At 38.4% G+C, this 20,830-nt stretch overlaps 1 protein-coding gene across 1 annotated transcript in view; it reads left to right on the top strand.

The window, feature by feature from the left end:
* The first annotated feature begins 359 nt into the window (after window positions 1–359).
* The window catches only part of SSPN (sarcospan), a 38,208-nt gene continuing 17,737 nt past the window's right edge, over window positions 360–20,830 (top strand). Inside the window, exon 1 of the mRNA XM_035256023.3 lies at window positions 360–751. Within this exon, the coding sequence (XP_035111914.1) occupies window positions 473–751 (279 nt within the window). The 5' untranslated portion in view covers window positions 360–472. The remainder of the gene's footprint in view (window positions 752–20,830) is intronic.

Below are 20,830 nucleotides of genomic sequence, written 5' to 3'. Positions count from 1 at the left end.
GCAATGCCTATTTTGGATTAGACTGTGTATTAATTAAGTTCCAACGATTTCAACATTCATCACCTTGCATTGCACCTCACAGAAATTAAAAGCCAAAACCAAACAGTCCTGGAGTTTTGGTGAGGAAAACAGACTCCCCGCACTCGCACACGAGCTGACTCGCACCCTGTCTAGAGTGCACAGGCTTAGGCAGCCGAGAGACCCGCGCCGGCTCCCGCGGGCCACCGGCAAACCCTGCCCGGGCCCGGCAGGCGCTGCGTCCCGGCGCGTTGGCAGTTGGCGATCCCCCTCGATTCCCCCTCTGCTGCCCGCTCCCCGTGGCCTTTGGAGGCTCGGTGAGTCGGCTCCAAATGTTTTCCATATTTGTTCAGCCTCCATAATTCGAATACCAGGGCAGGCCGAGCCCGCCTTGCGACGCGCTCTAGGGCCCAGGGCCCCGCACACGCATCCGCCCACCCAGCCACGCAGCACCATGGGCAAGAACAAGCAGCCCCGCGGCCAGCAGAGGCAGCGGGGGCTGCCCGCCTCGGACGCCGCTGGGCCCGACGACTTGGGGCCGAAGAGGGGCACGGGGGCCCCCAAGGAATGCGGGGAGGAGGAGCCTCGGACCTGCTGCGGCTGCCGGTTCCCGCTGCTGCTCGCCCTGCTGCAGCTGGCCCTGGGCATCGCCGTGACCGTGGTGGGCTTCCTCATGGCGAGCATCAGCTCCTCCCTGCTAGTCAGGGACACTCCATTTTGGGCTGGGATCATTGTAAGCATCGGGTCTGTTTTGCCTAAGCGCGTTTGTCAAACAGGAATGCGAAGTCGCATGGTCGAGTTGAGACTAACCCAGCTGCATGTGCCCTTCCCCAGGTTCACTCCTCTAACTCGCGCTCTGCTTGGCGACTGATGCGTGGGGCACTGGGTTTTCCCGGGCCGGGCAGGGCTGGACGCGGTAGGGTTCCTGCCCCTCTCCTGCTCGCCGCTCCCAGCGTCTCCACCGGACCCGACTGACGCTGTGGACCTGGGGAGTTCATCTCAAAAGCTGCTAATTTTGGTCACACTGAACAGCCTCAATACTAACAGCAGATTCATTTGGGCTCTTTTCTTATCCTATTACGCAGACCCCACCCCCGTCCTTAAATAAGTGGCAAAAAGTAAATTAAGTACATCTAGTAAAAGCAGGAGAGGAGAAAGCCTGTATTTGGAGTTGCCACATTGAGTAGCATTCATTTTATGTTTTAGACTGAGGCTCCGTTAGTAAGTTTCATGAAATTATGGGCTAAGGCAGGAAATGCGAATACAGCAAGCACAGCCTTAATCCACTGGAATCTAAAGCGGGATAAACCCAGGGCGCTGGTCATGGCAGAAGTATATTTGGGACTCCACTGATGGATGTACTGTTCTAAGTAGAATAGTACTCAGCTGTTGTGAGTGTTGAAACACATAGCATACTTGGCTTGATTAAATGAATTCTCTAATGTAAAACGGGTTCTACTTACTGAACACCTACTATGTGCCTGCCCTGCTAGAGGCCTTACATGTATTATTTCTAATCCCCATATCATCCTGACTGGATAGTTTTTATCATCTCATTTCTCAAATGACGGAACCCAGGCCAGACTCACCCAGGGTCGTGAGTGCGTAAAGCATTCAGCCAGGGTGATTCTTTCTTATCTGCATTTTCCTCATTGAACCACGCTGCCACCACATTTGGTTTGTAACTTTAGTATTATGTTATATTACAGTGTCTTGTAGCTTATTAAACTCTTTCACATGCATTATTTCATTTGACCCATGAAACAACACTTTGAAGTGGGAATTGTTACTCCTTTTGGGATGTGAGGAAATAGACTAAAAGTCAGATGACATTCTCAAGACCAGAGATTGAATGTGACGGAATCCAGAGAGACTAGAAATGACATTTTTGACTCCTAGTCTCATATTGCATCCTTACGGCTATAACTGACCACAGGAACTGTAACTCACAAAACATCTCTCAAAATAATTTTATATCAGGGACAGACATTAAAGAGACCTGATATACATGCATTGATGCGGGTATTTCCTAATTAAGATTATTTGAATACGTAATTTTTTTCAGAGTAATTAAAAACTTTAATTTTTGCACTAAGAATTCCCATGAAATTATCACGATTGTTTTCTAAATCAGGTGATCTTAAAAATAGGTATTTCAGGCACCTCAATGACTATCCACATACCTGGGGGAAAAAAATGTCTGCCCTTTAATGCTAGGGGAATTAAAACACAAAAAGAATGAAGCTCTTTCATTCAATGTTTTTGAATATCATTTGTGAATGTGTTTCCCATCCTTTCTTTATTGCAACTTCAAAAAGCCCAGAACCAAAGAGGCAAATTAGATGGAGAAAAAACTTGTTTTAATGTTTAAGGCATGAACATACAAACCATGCAACCCAGAAATTTTATGAACTAAGCTCCTGTGGGAGATGGTGTTCCCAATTGCCCTGGAAACTCCCTGGGTGTTGCACAGAGGGCATTATATACAGCCAGGTCTCTGTTCTTCCTGGTCTTCTTTTTTTTTATCATCTAGGATTCATCTGAAGATTGCTCTCAGTACATAGCCCTGATGATGTCTGTAATCTTGGATTTTCTTTCAACCGAGAATCTATGTAGACAGAGCAGCTAGTAGAGATGTCCTGAGACTACTGAGGAGGGTCTCTGCGAAGCCAGGCCAGGAACAACTCTCATCCTAGCAGGGCCAGAGTTTGGGCAATGTGTCACTGTCTCACACAGACACCACGCTCTGCTTGTCCTCACCATGCTGACTGTGGTTGGTCACAGGGCACTCTTCCAAGCTTTCAGGGGAGGCAAAAGACAGCGAGGCAGATGGTGAAGTGCAGATGTGTACACACCACACTTGGTGTTGAGCCCCAGCTCATCCACTGTGTCCTGAATAACTTTGGGTTTTTGTTTTTGTTTTTGTTTTTTGTTTTTTTTGAGAGAGAGCCTTGCTCTATTGCCCAGGCTGGAATGCAGTGGTGTGATTTTGGCTCACTGCAACTTCCCCACCCATGTTCAAGAGATTTTCATGCCTCAGCCTCTTAAGTAGCTGGAATCACAGGCGTGCGCCACCACAGGCGTGCGCCACCACACGTGGCTGACTTGTGTGCTGAATAACTTTGGACAAGCTATTTAACTTCTCTAGGTTTCCATTTCTTTACTAATGAAATCAGAATGATATTAATTTCTATTTTTCGGGTTGCCCTGAGGATGAAATAAATTAATACATGTAAAGCACTTAAAACAGTGCCAACAAATGCGTGATTCAATGAGTTGGCTCTACTTAATAGCTGCTTGGGAAGCAGTCACTGGTAGTATCACTCTGCAGAGGAAAAGTGGCTTTATTTCGTCTCTAGACTTGCAGAAGTATCATTTTTGACTCGCTACATTTCCCAGACTAGTTTGAACCTTGAAGCAAATATCAGTTTGGCCATCTCACCTTTCTCTTTTCTCAGCCAAGTTACAATTTAGCAATCACAGTGGTATTTGATTAATCCAGTACTTTCTGGATCTCTCTGAAGGTTTATAAAAATGAAGTTGGAGGAGAGTGGCCTCCTCAAAGTCATTTTTCCTTTGGGATCTGCAGTGATTCAAGGTTGGTATGTTCTGCAGGTTTATACCAGTTTTCACTGTTCAGGAGTCCCACCAGACCAAAGCAATCCTGGCGGATCCATGGGCTGAGGCTAATTGACGCTGGCTCCCAGGATGTAGGCTGAAGCCAAGCTGAGTGAGTCTCCCACACCGTCTACAACTTTCCATGCTTCACTCTTCTGTTTCCCTTTATTCTGGTTGCCTCGTCTCATGTGGTCATCGCTTCATTTTATGAGGGCCACTATCCCATTAACTTGTAATTTGGGGATGGCCATTTCCCTAACAGAACCTGGATATATGGATAAATCCACTTAGGTGGCTTCTCTTTGACCAATGCCTGGGTGACTTGATGAATATTCAAGGTGTGGTTATAGATTGAAGAGGCACTTGGTGATCTATGATCAGAAATTTATGTGCAGTGGAATTTTGGGAAAACAAATAGGTCATTTCTTATCTATCCATAAATGTGACTCCACTCATCCCCAATCAAAAGATGATTGAAGTCTTTTTACTTCAGTTACAAAAGATTCCTGTAAGGGGGGACAAAACCTCATAATGGAGTCATTATGGAGACTATGTAACCTGTAAAAGTGCTGTTCATGTCTTGTAATTCTTTATAGATGGTTTGAGGGTTGTAAGTCCCACTGCAATGACAAAACAAAGTGGAATAGCAACTTTGAGGATGCACTTGGCTGGGTACAGGGGATCCTAGGACAGAGAAGTTTGTTCTGAATTTTATTCTATTAATAGCTTGAGTAGCTAAGTCAGATGGGAATTCAAGTTGCTTACATTTCTGGAATTCGATTGATGAAAAATGTGTAAGGATTGAAGGAATCTAAGGACTCTGGGGATTTTACTTCTCACTCAAATGAATACAGTTTTAGTTTAGGTAAAGCATTACATGCTTAACCTTTGGCTTTCCCTTCTTCATTCAGTAACATCTGTGGAGGGTGTTTGCTGTGCTACGCATTGGTCTAAAAGTAATGAATCAACTACCTGGAGCAGATCTCCAGATCCTGATGGACATGTGCCCTTATTATATCTGACAGTAATGAATACTTCCGATTAGAAAATTTAACCTACCTACACAAATATTTTTAAAATCCATTTACCTTTCAAAGTATTCCACTTGCAGTGATTTATTTGCTTTGGCATCTCTACTCTGAAGTCAATTTAAGTGCAAACTCTTGCTACTCATCCCCAGTGAAAATGTTTAGTATTCGATATTCTCTTGGCCCTTGTAGGGAATAGTCCCGTGGAAAGTGAGAATTTATTGCCTTATTATGCTTTTCAGCTTCTCCCACTCTCCCTCCATTGCTTCTATAACCCCACTCAGTGGAATAAAAACCCTGAGATAAATACTGCATTAATCACATTAGAAAGTTTAAGGCAATGGCTTAAAAGAAAGGGAAGAATATTTCCTTTATTTAATGTTATTCATAAACTCATCACATGAATCTGTAATGATTAAAAGTCCTGTCAAGAATTTCAGTAACAGTTTTCTTATGTTAACTAAGAAATTCAAGTTGCAGGTTTATTCAGATTTTAAAAACCGATTTTATGTCTTGCCTTAGTGGAAGGGAAGATTGGGTGGTTATTTATTTTAAAACAGAATATACCATTAAATTCACAAGTAGACATATGACATATAGTAAATAAGGAACAAGTACCGTTGTTATTCAGAATGTATAAGTAGAGAAAGTAAGACAATAATTTAGCTAAATGGTTTGATCATGGTTATGAAAAGTAACCAGAAGAGAGAAACATTTGACATTAGAGTATGGGATAGACCCTTCTAATCAAGAAGCTAAATGTGGTGTTAACTTTCTATAGAGGTGTATTGATACTAAAAAATTTTAATCTGGAATTATATTTTTAGGAGTACACTACATAGTAACACATTATTCTTCATATTGGGATTTTAATATGCTTCCAAAATGTAATGTAGCATCCCTGGTACCCCTGGGAAATAATTTTTATTATGGCGACTATCACAAGATTGTTAGGAACCGAGAAGAGATAATTACATGGCCCAACTCAAACTCTGTTGAGTACATGAAATAACAATAATAATACATGGAATAATAATAAGGAAAATTATCTTTTTTTTTTTTTTTGAGATGGAGTTTCACTCTTGTTACCCAGGCTGGAGTGCAATGGCGCAATCTCGGCTCACCACAACCTCCGCCTCCTGGGTTCAGGCAATTCTCCTGCTTCAGCTTCCTGAGTAGCTGGGATTACAGGCACGTGCCACCATGCCCAGCTAATTTTTTGTATTTTTAGTAGAGACGGGGTTTCACCATGTTGACCAGGATGGTCTTGATCTCTTGACCTCGTGATCCACCTGCCTTGGCCTCCCAAAGTGCTGGGATTACAGGCTTGAGCCACCGCGCCCGGCAGAAAATTATCTTATAGGCATAGGAATTTCTCACAGTAAGTATAAAAATGGAATGCAATTAAATTATTTTGGCAAAAGAAGTTAATTTTAATACATATATGAAAACAAAATGGAATATTCAAGAATTTGGTGAGGCAGGGCACAGTGTCTTACACCTGTAATCCTGGCACTTTGGGAGGCCAAGGCAGGCAGATTGCATGAGATCAGCCTGGGCAGTTTGGCAAAATCCCATCCTGTACCAAAAATACAAAAAATTAGCTGAGTGTGGTGGCACCCACCTGTAGTCCCAGCAACTCAGGAGGCTGAGGTGGGAGAATCTCTTCAGCCCGGGAGGCAGAGTTTGCAGCCCGCTGAGATTGCACCTCTGCACTCCAGCCTGGGCCCCAGAGCCAGACCCCATAACAACAACAACAACGACAACAACAAATAATTTGGTGAAATGTTTCCTGAAAGAATTTCAGGAATAGGATGAAGAATCAGATAGGTTAAGGTTTAACAAATCATTAGATTTTCAGAATCAGCAGGAGAAATGTGTTTTCACCTCTACTTACAGCCTTCTACTAAGCCAGATACACAAAGGCCAAGAGAGTGCTTGTATAATGAGGAAATTGTCCCTAAATCTTCTTTTTTTGTTTTTTTAAATAAGGAGGAGAAGGGGAAAGTCCTGATCTTTTTAAATCCTATTTTGTGGATATATTGAACTCAGAAAGTTAATCTCTGGAAGCTTTTGAGATGTCAGTCATCATTTTGGATTTATTTTTTTGATAGAAATATTAGTGCATAGAATTTTGGAATAATCAAATGAAAAATAAAATAATTTATTCTCTTACTCTAAGTAATATTCTCAGGGCTGCTATTATCCCCTGATACATAATGGATAATTAATAAGTGTTGAATTGGAATCTATTTATTCCATACTTGCCATTATCAGAGCTTCTGTTTGCACATGCATATGGCCATTTTAAAACTATGTACAGTCATCTCTTAGTATGTGCATGGGGTTGGTTCTGGGACTCCTGATGCCAAAATTCACAGATACTCAAGTCCTTGCTATAAAATGGTGCAGTATTTGCATATAATTTATGCACATCCTACCATATACTTTGAATCATCTCTAGATTACTTATAATACCTAATACAGTGTAAATACTATGTAAACAGTTGATGCACTGTATTATTTAGGGAATAATGACATGAAAAAAGTCTACATGTTCAGTACAGACACAACCATCCTTTTTTTTACCCAAATGTTTTCGATCTGTGGTTGATTAAATTCATGGATATGGAACCCACTGATACAGAGTGCTGACTATAGTTGTATATTCAAACACAAACAAATTTTTAGTTATAATATTTAAGAAAACCATGAAGTAATAATAAGGAATGTGTTGTTACTCCATATTGGCTTCTGGATTCTAGTACAATTCAGAACATATTAACTTAGCATTACTTAGATTTTCTATTTCATTTTATAAAGTGGCAGGACTTTAAAAAGGAAGAGGTCATTTGACTTATTTTGCATTCTCCTAACTAGAACAGGACATGTTAGGATTGATGTGGCTGAATGCTAGATGTTGATATTACCACCCTTTTATAAAGAAAGAAATGACATAATTTTCTCTAATGGTTGGTCTAACAATTGAATAAATTGCCAATATGATGTCCACTTTCAATGTGGTCTGAGGAAATAGGTATTTTCTAGACTTGCTCTTGCCTTTAGCTGTATCTGTGACATTTCTATTAAGTGTTCTTTCACTGGATCCACTTGCTTGCATTGTGCCCTAAAGGGATAATGATAACATTAAAAGGAAATACACACGGGTATGTTGAAGAGTTCAGCATATATGTTTCTATGTTACTGTAGGACAGTGTAAGACAGTCTGTTCTCACACTGCTATAAAGATACTACCTGAGACTGAGTAGTTTATAAAGAAAGGAGTTTTAATTGACTTACCGTTCTGCATGGCTGAGAAGGCCTGGGGAAACTTACAGTCATGGCAGAAGGCAAAGGAGAAGCAAGTCATGTCTTACATGGTGGCAGGAGAGAGAGCACTGGGGAAACTGCCACTTATAAACCATCAGATCTCATGAGAACTCACTATCACAAGAACAGTATGAAGGGGGGAACCACCCCCATGACCAAACTACCTCCCACCACATTCCTCCCTCTACACGTGGGGATTACAATTGGAGAGAGATTTCGGTGGGAACGCAGAACTAAACTATATCAGACAGAAATGGAAGCTAGCCATTAAACTTTAATTAGGTATAATTCACTGCAAAATGCAGTTCATTTTTAGGTCTTCCATCCTGGCAAACTAAGGAAGTACTGGCCAAAAAAATCCATCAAAATCCAGAGCTGGATGGGACCTCATGATGTCATATTTTAACCTTCCAGTTATTACTTGCTGGGAATGTTCAAGTCTAGGTTTATCACAGTGAGTTCATAAGCTTACAGTGATCTGCTTTAAAAAAAAAAAAAACAGATGCTGGGAACAGGCTTTACAGCATAAGCTATATAAAAACCTATTCCATAGGCACACCCTCTTTCAGATGGTTTGGATGCAGTTTCAGATCTCTGTGTATTGAGATAAAACTTGGCAGTAGTAACTGTCAGATGCCTGAGTGAAGCAGCTCAATCCATTACCCTGGTTGATTTTAAAATTCATATGTGTATACCTACAAATATGGCATTAACTAAAATACATTTTCCTTTCTGTCTTAATCGGCTCAGGCAGCTGCAACAAAATACTGTAGACTGTGTGGCTTAAACAACAGACATTCGTTCTCTCGCAGTTCTAGAGACCGAAAGTCCAAGATTAGGGTGTCAGCATGGTCAGGGGCTGCAAGATTAGGGTGTCAGCATGGTCAGGGGCTGCAGAGGGTTCTCTTCCTGGCTTGCAGGCAGCTGCCTTCTTGCTGTGTGCCCACGTGAGCTTTTCTCAGTTCATGTAGGTGGAGAGAGGGAGAGATCTCTTTCTCTTCCTCTTCTAATGAAGCCTCCAATCCTGTTGGATTAGGACCCCATGCTTAAGCTCTTATTTAACTTTAATTACCTCCTAAAAGCCCTATCTCCAAATATATTCACTTTGGAGATTAGAGGTTCAACATATGAATTTGGGGGAACACAATTCAGTCTATGGTACTTCCCGTGAGGTGTATACATTTGTACAACCACCTCAGTGATTCTTAGGCTCGTTTCACAGCTTATTAATGAAAGCCCTACAGCTTTCTTGGAACAGCTAGAAGTCTGAGTGTTTCCGATGGGGATTCTGAGCCAGCAAATTGACACGTGGAGGTACGATGAGGTGATGCGGCTCTGTGCTCATGCCAGTAGCAAGATATATGGAGGAAGTTGTTTTCATTGCATTTATAGATTGCTTCTTTTGTCAGATTTCTGTAAAAATGGAAATCAAGTAAATCTAGCTAATGAGTACAATTCTAAGGTGAACTTAGGCATTTCCTTTGCTGCATTAACTCTTTAAGGCTTAGGAAACTCCATGCTGTAAATTCCTGTCTTTCTTTATGCTCCAGGGAGTAGTACCCTCATGTCAAGATGTAGCTCAAGGATGCTTTCTTTCGCTTTTCAGGCAAAGGTGGTTGGCTGAGTGGTACCCTTGGGGAATGCTTATATGTTCAGCCATTGACCAAGCCTGCCGTCCTGTGAGGGTTAGTGCTCTCATACCACGGGCACCCCCCACCACCCTTTAAGCCTTATGAGGTCATAGCCTTTAGGAGGTGCCCTCCCTCTTTGGTAGGTCTTCACTTTGAAACACATTTAAGGGCTTCTCCTAGGACTCTGTTCACTCAGTTAAGAAATCCCGAGCTGGACTCTGCTTTTCCTTTACCAAGTACTGTATTGCACAAACTCAAGCCACCCAAGAGGGGAAAGACCAGGGGAGACTAAAACCTGGAGCCTTTCATAACAATTGGTCCAATCTCAGTTCCAAAACAAAAAGGTGCGGCCACTGTGGGACATTGTAAGCTCTCCAGTTTGAGTTTTGAACATATTTAAAGTCAGTGCTCTCTGACCTAATGTTGCTAGAGCCACGATCCCTTCCTAATTGTGAATTTCATAAATGTGAGTGTTTCGGTGGGATGTTTTCCTGGGGCTGGCCAAAGTCCAGTAAGTGACTGGACATTGGAAGGCAAACAGTTTGTTCACAAGTGAGCATTCTCAGATTCTGCTGAAGTTGTTCTGTTGGACCTGCTTCTAATCTTTGCAGAAATGAGCAACTCTCCCCTGGCTGGGAGTGCTGTGGTGCTGAGAGCGGAGGTGAGAAACCTGGAGGATAAGCTTTTAAATGCCATCCCACTCAGTTGTTTTTAAAGCATTGTATGCAGCATTCATTGTAAGGAGCAATTAAAAATCCCTTTAAGATATGTTATTATCAAGTCCTGTTTCTTGTACAGAAGAAATGACAGGAGGCCAGAAAAGCAGGAGGGGGGTGTTAATGTGTTAACTAGACTCTGATGAGGGAGAGAATTTTAGCGTTATTACTTGGTGTGTGTGTGTGTGTGTGTGTGTGGACACACTCCCTGACCGGAGTCCTTCTAAAGTATCAGGTGTGGTATGCGTATCAGGCCATTAGGCACAGGCTTAGCCCCATCTTACATTTAGCTATGCCAGGAAAGCTATGAAGGAGGCATTTTCCAATACCAGGGCAATAGCATTTCAGTCCTCATCATTTCTGTTGGAGGGTGGAGGTGCTCTTCTCTCAGGGAGAAATTTGAGGACTGTGGCTATCTTAGAAAGACAGTGGGGCACCCAAAGCAGTGAACAGGGCAACCCTGGACTCCCTAAGGCAAACATATGATCATGAATGACAAGGAATTTCTTCATGACTGCTTACAGAATTCTGCATACAGAATTTGAATCTTTTTGTTTATAAGTTACATGTTCAATAAATAAGTTTATGTATATCTCTCAAGCTCTCTGCTAGTTGGGTTCTGAAACAAAAGGACCAAACCCACACAGGTTGACTTTGTCTCATAATCTTTCTGTGAACAAGTAGTTTGAGAAGCCTTTTAAAGGGTTTTGGTGTATTAAGGGCTCAGAGACTAACAGGGATTTTTTAAATGCTCATAGGGTGACCGTAACTATTGTGTTACAGAAACCTCAAGATACAATTCTTCAGTCACCAAATCATGTGCGTCACAAATTTTTCCACCTCAAGACCTCCCTGAAGGTTTGCTCCCCTTCTCTCTGTCCTCACACACACATCACAAAAAGCTCAGTGTCTGAGTAACCGTGTTGCCATGGGAGGCGAGGGGGAAACGTAGGGGAGGCTGCAGGCTGCTCGGGGACACTGACGTCCTCATGTTGAAAAAGACAAAACACTTTTCAAAGGAGAAGTAATATTATAATATATATTACTTTATGTTCCCTTATACTCTGTTTTTCATAAAGTGCTCTCAATTAGAAAAGCCGCTTGATAATATTTTTTAAAGGTTGAACAAGATGGTTCTCTCATTTATACTCTTGTTCCAATGTTACATAATTCAATTTGTATTGATTTACTGTACAATCTCTATGCACTGTGTTATTTAATATATTTGTATTTATTGTACTGTTTGACATATATGAACCCAGGAGTTTAATATAGAATTATCTCCTCAGTCATTTCTAGAATGGGACCTAATTTGAGAACTGACTGATTATGGCTGAGTAATGAAATCCAGCCCATAACTATACCACTGGAGTAGGCTAAACCCACATCAGCAAGATTCCTTTCCCTCTTCTGAGGCCTTCAAAAATCCCAAAGTGAAACAAATAACTATAGGTTGTTTATATCTTCCCACAAATACTGTTTGTAACAATTCTACCCCTCCTGTTGATTCATGAGAAAGGCTGGAAACACAATCTTTGATTCTTTTACATCCTTTGGAAATTGGTTATTTTGCAAAAATAAGTATTTATACAACTTGGTGATTAGTTTCTGGTATGTGATCACAAGAGTAAGTAAGGAGGTTGAGAAGAAACAGATCAGAAGCCTATAAAAGAGAGTGCTTACTAGTGAGAGAGAACCATCTCACACCCTAGCCACTCTCCCTCTGTATTTTCATATGCCAGGCATGGTGCCTTCAGGAGCTTAGTCTCTGGGCGAGGAAACACAGGTACAACTAACAGCAATTTAGTTTTAAAAACCAAGTGCCAAAGTGGTGCCCTAAACAGTGTACCGTGCTAGCATAGAGAAGAGCATGATGAACCCTCAGGGTAAGATCAGAAAAGGAAAGGAGAGGGGATCTGAAATTTTAGGAATAGCTCCAGCTTTGGAGTGTGGGTAGAATCCTGGCTCTACTAATGTAGAATCATTTTCTAAAAAATGTTTGATAATGATTTCTTATTTTCATTTCTGTATGAGTTTGAACAAGTTATCAGTAATTCTGTGCAATTCTATGATTTTTAAAATTATAAACATTTCAATTGCATAATAACATAGAAATTAATAAAACACCCACATATCCATTACTAGCTTTGCTAAATTTTAATATTTTGTTATAATTGTTTTTATTTTTTTATTTTTTAAGAAAGAAAACATTACAGTGCATTGAAGTCCCCGTGTTTCATTTCTTAATCAAATTCCCCTACTCCTTGTCTTCCCCAGAGATATGTACTATCTTGAATTTGGTATTTTTCATACCTCAGCTTGTTTTCATACTTAAAAAATATGTATGTATCCATAACAAATACTTAAATTGTATTTTAATTTTTATACAGATGCTATCATTTCTGCTCAACATTGTTTTTGAGATTATTTATAATAGTACACAGATCGCATTCATTCATGTTTGCTATGCTGAATTTCACTCTAGGAATATACAACATTGGCCAGGTGCAGTGGCTCACATCTGAGATCTCAGCACTTTGGGAGGCCAAGACAGGAGGATTGCTTGAGCCTAAGAGTTCAAGTCTGGGCAACATGGTAAAACCCCGTCTCTACAAAAAATACAAAAATACCTGGGTGTGGTGGCATACGCCTGTCATTCCAGTTACTCAGGAGGCTGAGGTGGGAGGATCATTTGAACCTGGGAGGTTGAGACAGTAGTGAGCCATGTTCACACCACTGCACTTCAGCCTGGGCAACAGAGCTAGACCTTATCTCAAAAACAGTGGTGGTGGTGTGGGGGGATATGTAACAGTTAATTTATTTATTCTGCTGAAGAAAATTTGTTTTCAGAAATGATTTTTTATTTTGCAATTACATGTTACAGTGAATATTCTTGTCTATGGCTCCCTGTGTGCGTATTTTAAAGTCTTATTAAAGCATATCCCTAGACGTCAAATTGTTGGGTCATAAGATATAAGCATTGTCAAATTACTAGATATTGCTAAATCACTACCACAAATCCAAATTGGACTGACTTAGACTCCCACCAATGGTATATGAGAGTTATTTATCCATCTTATTTGTATCCAATGATATCTTGTTTTAATTTGCATTTGGGGATTACTACTGGGGTTGAATATATTTTATGTTGATTGGCCATTTTATTTTGTTTCTATCATTTATTTATTCAAAAAATATTTTCTCTGGGTTGTTTCTTATTTATTTATAGGACTTGTTACTTTTGTTACTTAATATTTGTGGTTTTAGGTACTATAAATATCTTTTTCTGGTTGGTATCATGTCTTTTCTTTATGGTGTTTTGTTATAAAAAAGATTTAATCTTAATGTATTTATATTTATCTGTTCTTTTTTGTGGATTTGATACAGTTTAAAGAAATTTTCCTCTACTCCAAGGCCATAAAAATATTTTTTCTATACCATTTTCTAAAAACATTAAAGGTTTGCTTTTTGTATTTATATCTTTATTATAAGTGATTTAACTTTTGCAATGATGTAAAGGGTCTATATATATTATTTTCTCATATGGATTACCAATTGTTTTAGCACCATTTAATAAATAATCAGTCCTTTCCACACTGATCTGTTACATCCATTTATTATCTGTCAAGTTTCCATGTTAGATTTGCTTTGTGATTTTCTTTAGTTCTATTGTTTTATTTGGCTAGTACTATGCCAATACCATTGTCTAAATTTAAATAATGTCCTAAGGCATCTTGTTGTAAAGATGATAGGATAAGCCGCTCACCTCCAACCCACCCTCCTTCATTTTATTCTTCTTCAAAGTTTTCTTGGTGAGTCTTAGCTGTTTTCTCTTCCATATACACTTTAGAATAGGCTTTTCAAATTCTAAGAAAAATACTTTCGTAATTTAATGGGAATTGTACTTTCTATATATGAGCAAAGATGATCTCACCATTTATTTGGATTTCTCTAATGTCTTTTATCTGGTCTTTTGATTATCGAGTTCACCTTAATTTCTTTGTGCTCAGTTCATATGTTTTCATATCAATTATTTGACATTTGATTAGACTTATTTTGTGACTAATTTTTATAAACATTTCATAAATGCTTGGGAAAATGTGGATTCTCTTATTTTGGGGTTTAAGGTTCTATATTCAATTTTAAAATTAAGGTTGTTAGTCATGATGTTTCAGCTTCTACATGATTACTGGGTTTTTCTGCTTAATCTAAAGATTACTGAGAGATGTGAGTTAAATGTTCTAAAATTATGTAATTTTGTTTATTTCTCCTTATAGTTCTGCCTATTTTCATTTAACATGTTTAGTCCACTCAATAGCTACATACAAGTTAATAATTATAAAGTGTTCTTTTAGTCCTAGGTTGACAGCTATTTTCTCTCAGTCTTTTGAAAATATTAACCTATTATCACTGAACTTCAATTATTGCTGCTAAGACATCTGCCAAACGTCTAATTGTTGTTCCTTTAGAGGATATATGCCCCTTCTGGTTGCTTTTCAGATTTCCTCTTTGTTTTTGGTATTCTACAGTTTAGCTACAAGTATGTCTAAAAATGGATTCTACTTTTGATAACCCTACTAGGGACTCACTATGTTTCCTGAATCTGAGATTTTTTGAGTTTTCATGAATTTTGAAAAACATTGAGCCTTTTTTCCCCTAATATTGTCTCTCTTTTCTTTAGTCCCTTTGCCTGGAACTGCTGTCAGATGTATATTTAGAATCTTCTTATTCTCCCCTCCGTATTTCTTATCCTGTCTAGTATGTTTCATCTCTCTTTATCTCTCTATGCTGTATCTTGGATTATTTTCTCAGATCTTCCAGTTCACTATTCCCTTATTCATTTACATTTAATTTGCCTTTTACCTGTCCATTGAGTTTTTACTTCAAGCAATTTAAAATTTTCATTTCTAGAACTTACTGATGTTGTTACTGATGTTATTTTCGTATATCCCTGGTGCTTCAAAAACTGCCCTGTTCTTTATTCTCAGTTCCTTCCTTCATGTCTTTAATTGTTTTTGAAAGTACTTTTTATAGGCTCTGCTCATTACTTCCATTATTTGGAATTCTTATAGCTCTAATTCTTAGAAAGAAAGTGTGTGTTGTGTGTGTGTGTGTGTGTGTGTGTGTACATGTACATGTACATGCATATAAGAGCTGGCCTTCACTAATAATTAATTTTTCAAGTGTTTGTTAATTTTGGCTTGTGAGTTCATCTTTCAACAGGCTTTATGTGTGATAATTCTGTATAGCCTATTTGAGGGTACAACCCTTCCACACCAGTTTGTCTTGCCATATGTCCCAGTGGTGTTATAGGCCCAGAGCCACTTTGTTTCCTTAACTTACTTATTATGAAAAATTTCAAGCACACACAAGATAAAATTGTATAATAAACTTCTATATTCTCATCGCCCAGCTTTAATAACTATCAACTCATGCTCAATCTTATCTGTATGCTCCTATATTTCCTCCACACCCACACTACATATCATTTTATTCATAAATATTTTGCTATGTAAGTCAAAAGATGAAGACTAAAAATAATGAGCATATTAATAATACACCTAATAGAATCAAACCACTATTCAAATATCCAAGATTAACTCATTTATAGTTCTTCATAGGTTTGTCAAAATCAGGATGCCAATTAAGATCTATACACTGAGTTGATTCGTATATTTCTAAAGTTTCCTTTACTCAAAAATTTACCCCTTTTCTCTCCTTTCTCTTTCTCTCTCTCTCCCTCCCTTACAATTTGTTTATTGGCATAGCCAGGTTTTGGTTTATTCTTTCAGGATCACTTTCATGTTACTTTCTCATCTTAATAGGTTCCAGGGCTAAGAAAGTAGTAGAAAAACCTCAAACTGCCCCTCTATATCAGTTGAGACAGAATAATTTTCTTGATGACTTCCTGTGCTAGTGCACTAATTGTTTTCTCATCTTATAAGGAATGCTATATTTATCCAGCATTTTACAGTGTTTTATAGGGAGAGAGCTTTCCTATAATTTAGTCCTTAATATTTTGCAGAAATTAAACCTCTTGATGCTTTTTAGAAATTTATTTTGGATAAACTTGCAAGTTTCTTATTTTCTCTGAGCTGCAAGTTTCTATGAAATAGAATAATATTTTCTACTTTATTGCATTGTTTGGGGGAAAATGAGCTAATGTATAAAAAGTAAGTAATACAAAAAAAGGTACACTTTCTGGGTAGTGGGGATAGCTGAGCAGGGTTTGATGAATAAATATGAGTGAATTAAAGATGGTTGAAAGAGTAATACTATTACACTGGGTAGATAAGGAAAGAAAAGCACATTTTAGGTCAAAGGCACAATTTGTGTTCTATGACTATTCAGCCCAGTTTTCATCTATAACCAAATTTATTGCTTCACAATTCTGCTGTTTGTGCTTATTTTGTCTTTTGAGGATATAAATGCAAGAATTCTCAGCAGTTCCTATCAAATGTGAATCTTAACCCAGATATACAAATTTGTTTTATAATATAAAAATGAGACCCAAACCGAAGGGATTCTACTTGAAGATCTCCGTGGTAAGTTATATACTAGGATAGTTGTCAGATTTCTCTTCTCGGTTTTCTGTAAATAGATGAAACACTCAGCCTTGGGCTTCACTGGTTTAAAATGATGAGGTATTTGCAATTGTTTCAAGCAAGGTTTTTGGAACTTATGAATTGTAGTCACTTTGTTCTGGCACATGTCTTCCAGATCTTCCAGCTTTCCAGCCTCACTTTGGCAGGAGCATCAAAGAAAGCACACTATATCCATAAGATTTGGGGGATTCACACTCCTCTCATCCAGCTGCTGGTCACAAGTTCCAACTCCTTTTTATCAGTTCCATTGGGTCATTTTCTAGTATCCTATAAAGAACATAGGAGATACAAGTGAACATCTGCAGCGCACAATGTGTGCTGAGAAATAGGGCATCACTTAACAAGCACATTTTTCTTCCCACTCTTTCTGTGCTTGTACAACAGATCTGGCTAAACTACACAGCAATGCAAATTACAATGCAGCTTTGGTGGGAAAAAATTATATAAGATTCTGGTTATCAAGTGGTTCCAAACAATGACAAAACCTCCCACTTTGAATTAGAAAGGGTGTATCTAGATACAAAGCACTTTGGCTTGGCATGTAAGTGCTTCATACTTCTTAACCAACCAGTCAGAGCTTTTATCACAACATACCAGGTGAATCCACTCTCATTTCTGACAATTGCATGAGCAAAACTTCCTTCAAAAATTGCCTCATAAGTTCTTAGAAGTTTTATTTTTACAATATGTTTTCCAAAGAGATCTAGATTAACAAAGTTGTAGGTGAGGACGCCCTGCGTTTGCATTATAATTTAATTAATTAGCATCTATTTTTGTTTACTTCGAATGTCTTTGCATACTCATATATGAAAAATACATAAATTTACAACAATTCAGATGTAGACCTGTCAGATAATTCCTTAGGTAAAAGGACAGTTAAAATAATAAGAGGATGGTTGTTAAATATGGGCTAAAATTCGGTGTGATTGAGCAGGTGTCTTTTCTCTTTAGACCCTGAAAAGAAATACTTTTCTGTGATAGAATTTCTTGTCTAGAATTGACATCTTGCTGAAAAATTTTGATCTGGATTTCTACCATCTACTTTAAAAAATAATCTTGGATGTCATCTTTGCAAAGTCAATATTACAAATTGTTTTCCCCAACTCCCCGGAAAGATGTGGAAATGAGCAGATGAGGCTCGGTGTCGAAACCTAAATCCCTCGTGGGCAGGCAGAACTTAGTTCTTCCATAAATAGGATTTCTGCACTAAAGCTTTTCATCTGCAACTTTTACTCTAATGAAAAAGAAAAAGTAAAAACAGTGAAGCTCTGGGGCTGGCGATTCTTAAGACAAAATGAAAAGGCATTGAAAATCTTCCAGATATATCATAGTCCAAATAAAGCAGTCATTCACAAAACTTCCTAGACATAAAAAGTTGTTGCTAGCTACAGTTAAGTTCACAGTGAAAAAGAAGCATCTGTTTTGAGCCTAGTTAGATAAAATGAAAAAAAAAACTATTTTTTCAAGGTTATAATTAGTGCTGAGTTTTAATGCTGGTCCACTAATGCTAGCATTTAGAGATAGATTGTTACAGTGCTCCCCTCATCTCGGTAGTCAGTTCTGCCATAAATTCTTCAGTTTCTGTTTGCGCCCCTGTTACTTCCGGAATTTGCATGAATATCTGTGCACTAACTTTGGTTGAAATAATTGTATTTTTTTAAAAAAAAGTAATATTAACCTGGGGATCTCATATGGACAGAAAATAGTTTTAATTGAACTGCATTTTTTTTTCCAGAAATTAAATGATTGTCTTTGTAAAACCACAGTAGTGTAATCAGAGAAACATACAGTTGGGGATGGGCATGGTTCCTAAGATTGGCATTTCCCAGGTAGCAGGTGATAAATAGGTTTGTAGGAGAAATATAAAGAGGCAGAAAAGAAGTTTTATAACTCTTAGATATTTGCAAACTATGTCAACATTTTGGGGAAGATTTTTGGAAAGTGGGTCCTTGCTATGATACCAAAATACCATCCTAGAGATGATGAAACCGAGGATTGAAGGGTTTACTTGGCCAGTCAACTAGAAAGTGGTGGAGGTGGCGTTTGAACCATTGCACTAGATCCAGAGCTAACATATACACCTGTTCTCTGTCTTTAGGTACATGGCCTATTTTGCTGTAATACTTTGTAGTTACCTTTTGTTGTCCTTTCTCAGAGACATTCATATTTTTTCTATGGAACCTGTGAATTCTTAGATACTTATAGTGGATACATGTTGTTGGAATAACAGAGCCACTAAGCCTTTCAAACATCTATCTTTTTTTTTTATTTAAAGGGTTGTTGGATAGTACCAATTCATTCTTTTAGGGGGAACATATCACTTTGAGGATTTATTATTTGTGTTTTATTAATCAGTATGTGTCATGTTTGTTGGGAAAAGAAGCTATGATGACAACTGCTGTATTCACCATAGCTCTTCTCAACAGCTGAGAGGTCATATATCTTATTTATTTGTTTATGGTCTGCTTCTTAACTTTAGCCCTATCAAGGCAGGGATTTTTATCTCTTCTGTTCACTATGGTATCTCCAAGCTTCAAAGAGTACCTGGCCCATGGTAGTTACCCGATGAATATTTGATAAATGAGCAGAATGAGATTATTTCTAAGATGTGACTGAGTGCTTATATTTACATCTATTATTCATTTTCAGCTTGAATTTGAGCACAGTTTGAGTTCCTATGAGATGGGGAAAAATACCTACTACAATTCCAGGCATGTTATTTATGATCTCTAAAAGCCAATTATAAACTATTATTTTCTCCATCTTCTACACAGTAAGACTGAGTCTCAACGACTAAGTCATGGTTCCCCAGGTTGGATGGTCATTTGGACCTCAAAGGTTTTCTTCTTCACACTGCCTCAGGATTGGTGCTTCAGCAATTCAGGAGAGGAGCAGACGGTAGAATGTTCTTCAGACCTCTACAGTTCTTGCTTATAGTGCTGTCAAGATTCCTCCGGGCAGGTGGCTCTGCCATGCAGTGGCTAAGCCTGTACTGACAACACAGCCATTGATTCTGTGATATACGGTATATTTGCTATGTGACCTTGAGCATAAAACCTTTCTAAGCTTTGGTTTCCTTATCTATTAAATAGATAAGGAACAGTGACTGATTTATAGAATTTTCATGAAGACAAAATGGGGCAATTTACATGATTAGTATAGTCCTTGCCATATAAAACTGCTCAATATTATCCTTAAAATGTCAAACCATCTAGACTAGATAATGAATTTTTTTACATAAAGATCATACCAAGTGACCATTGGTGCTAATACAAAGTAGACTACATGATATTTGTTACCAACACAGTACATTTGTTATCAATTCTAAACATGGTTATATTGATAATACATTTAAGACCCCTTAAATATACTCTAATTTTGGTCTACTCTAATAAACGAATACTTAATACACTAATAAAAAAGTGACTCTAATGGCAATGATCATGGTGATAGTAATCACTACTAGTTATTGCCCGGCTACATGGTCGGCATTAGCAACTTTATTTATATTATTATTAATCCTTGGAGTAACTATCAAAAGGGGACATTATTGTCTCCATTTTACAGATAAGAAAGCTGAGGCTAAAAAATAATTTAGCTAGCAAAGTAATTGAGTCCAAGATCATTTAGCTAGCAAAGTAATTGAGTCAAGATTCAAACGTTAATGCCCATGTTCTTCCCACTGTGTAGCCCCATCTCCTTGATTATGCTCATAGTTTGATACTTGATTTTATAGAACCAATTTAGCAGTTATCATTTATTGGATGAACTGTTACTTGATGTTTCAGGCATTGTATCATTTTTCCCTTTCTCACCTTATTTAATTAGGAAAAAGAGTACATTTCGTGTTCCTTTATCTTGCTTTTACCCAAATATATAATGAA

This window comes from Callithrix jacchus, chromosome 9 (assembly GCF_049354715.1).
Source record: "Callithrix jacchus isolate 240 chromosome 9, calJac240_pri, whole genome shotgun sequence".
Lineage (NCBI taxonomy): Eukaryota > Metazoa > Chordata > Mammalia > Primates > Cebidae > Callithrix > Callithrix jacchus.
This window is presented reverse-complemented; position numbering and strand designations above follow the sequence as displayed.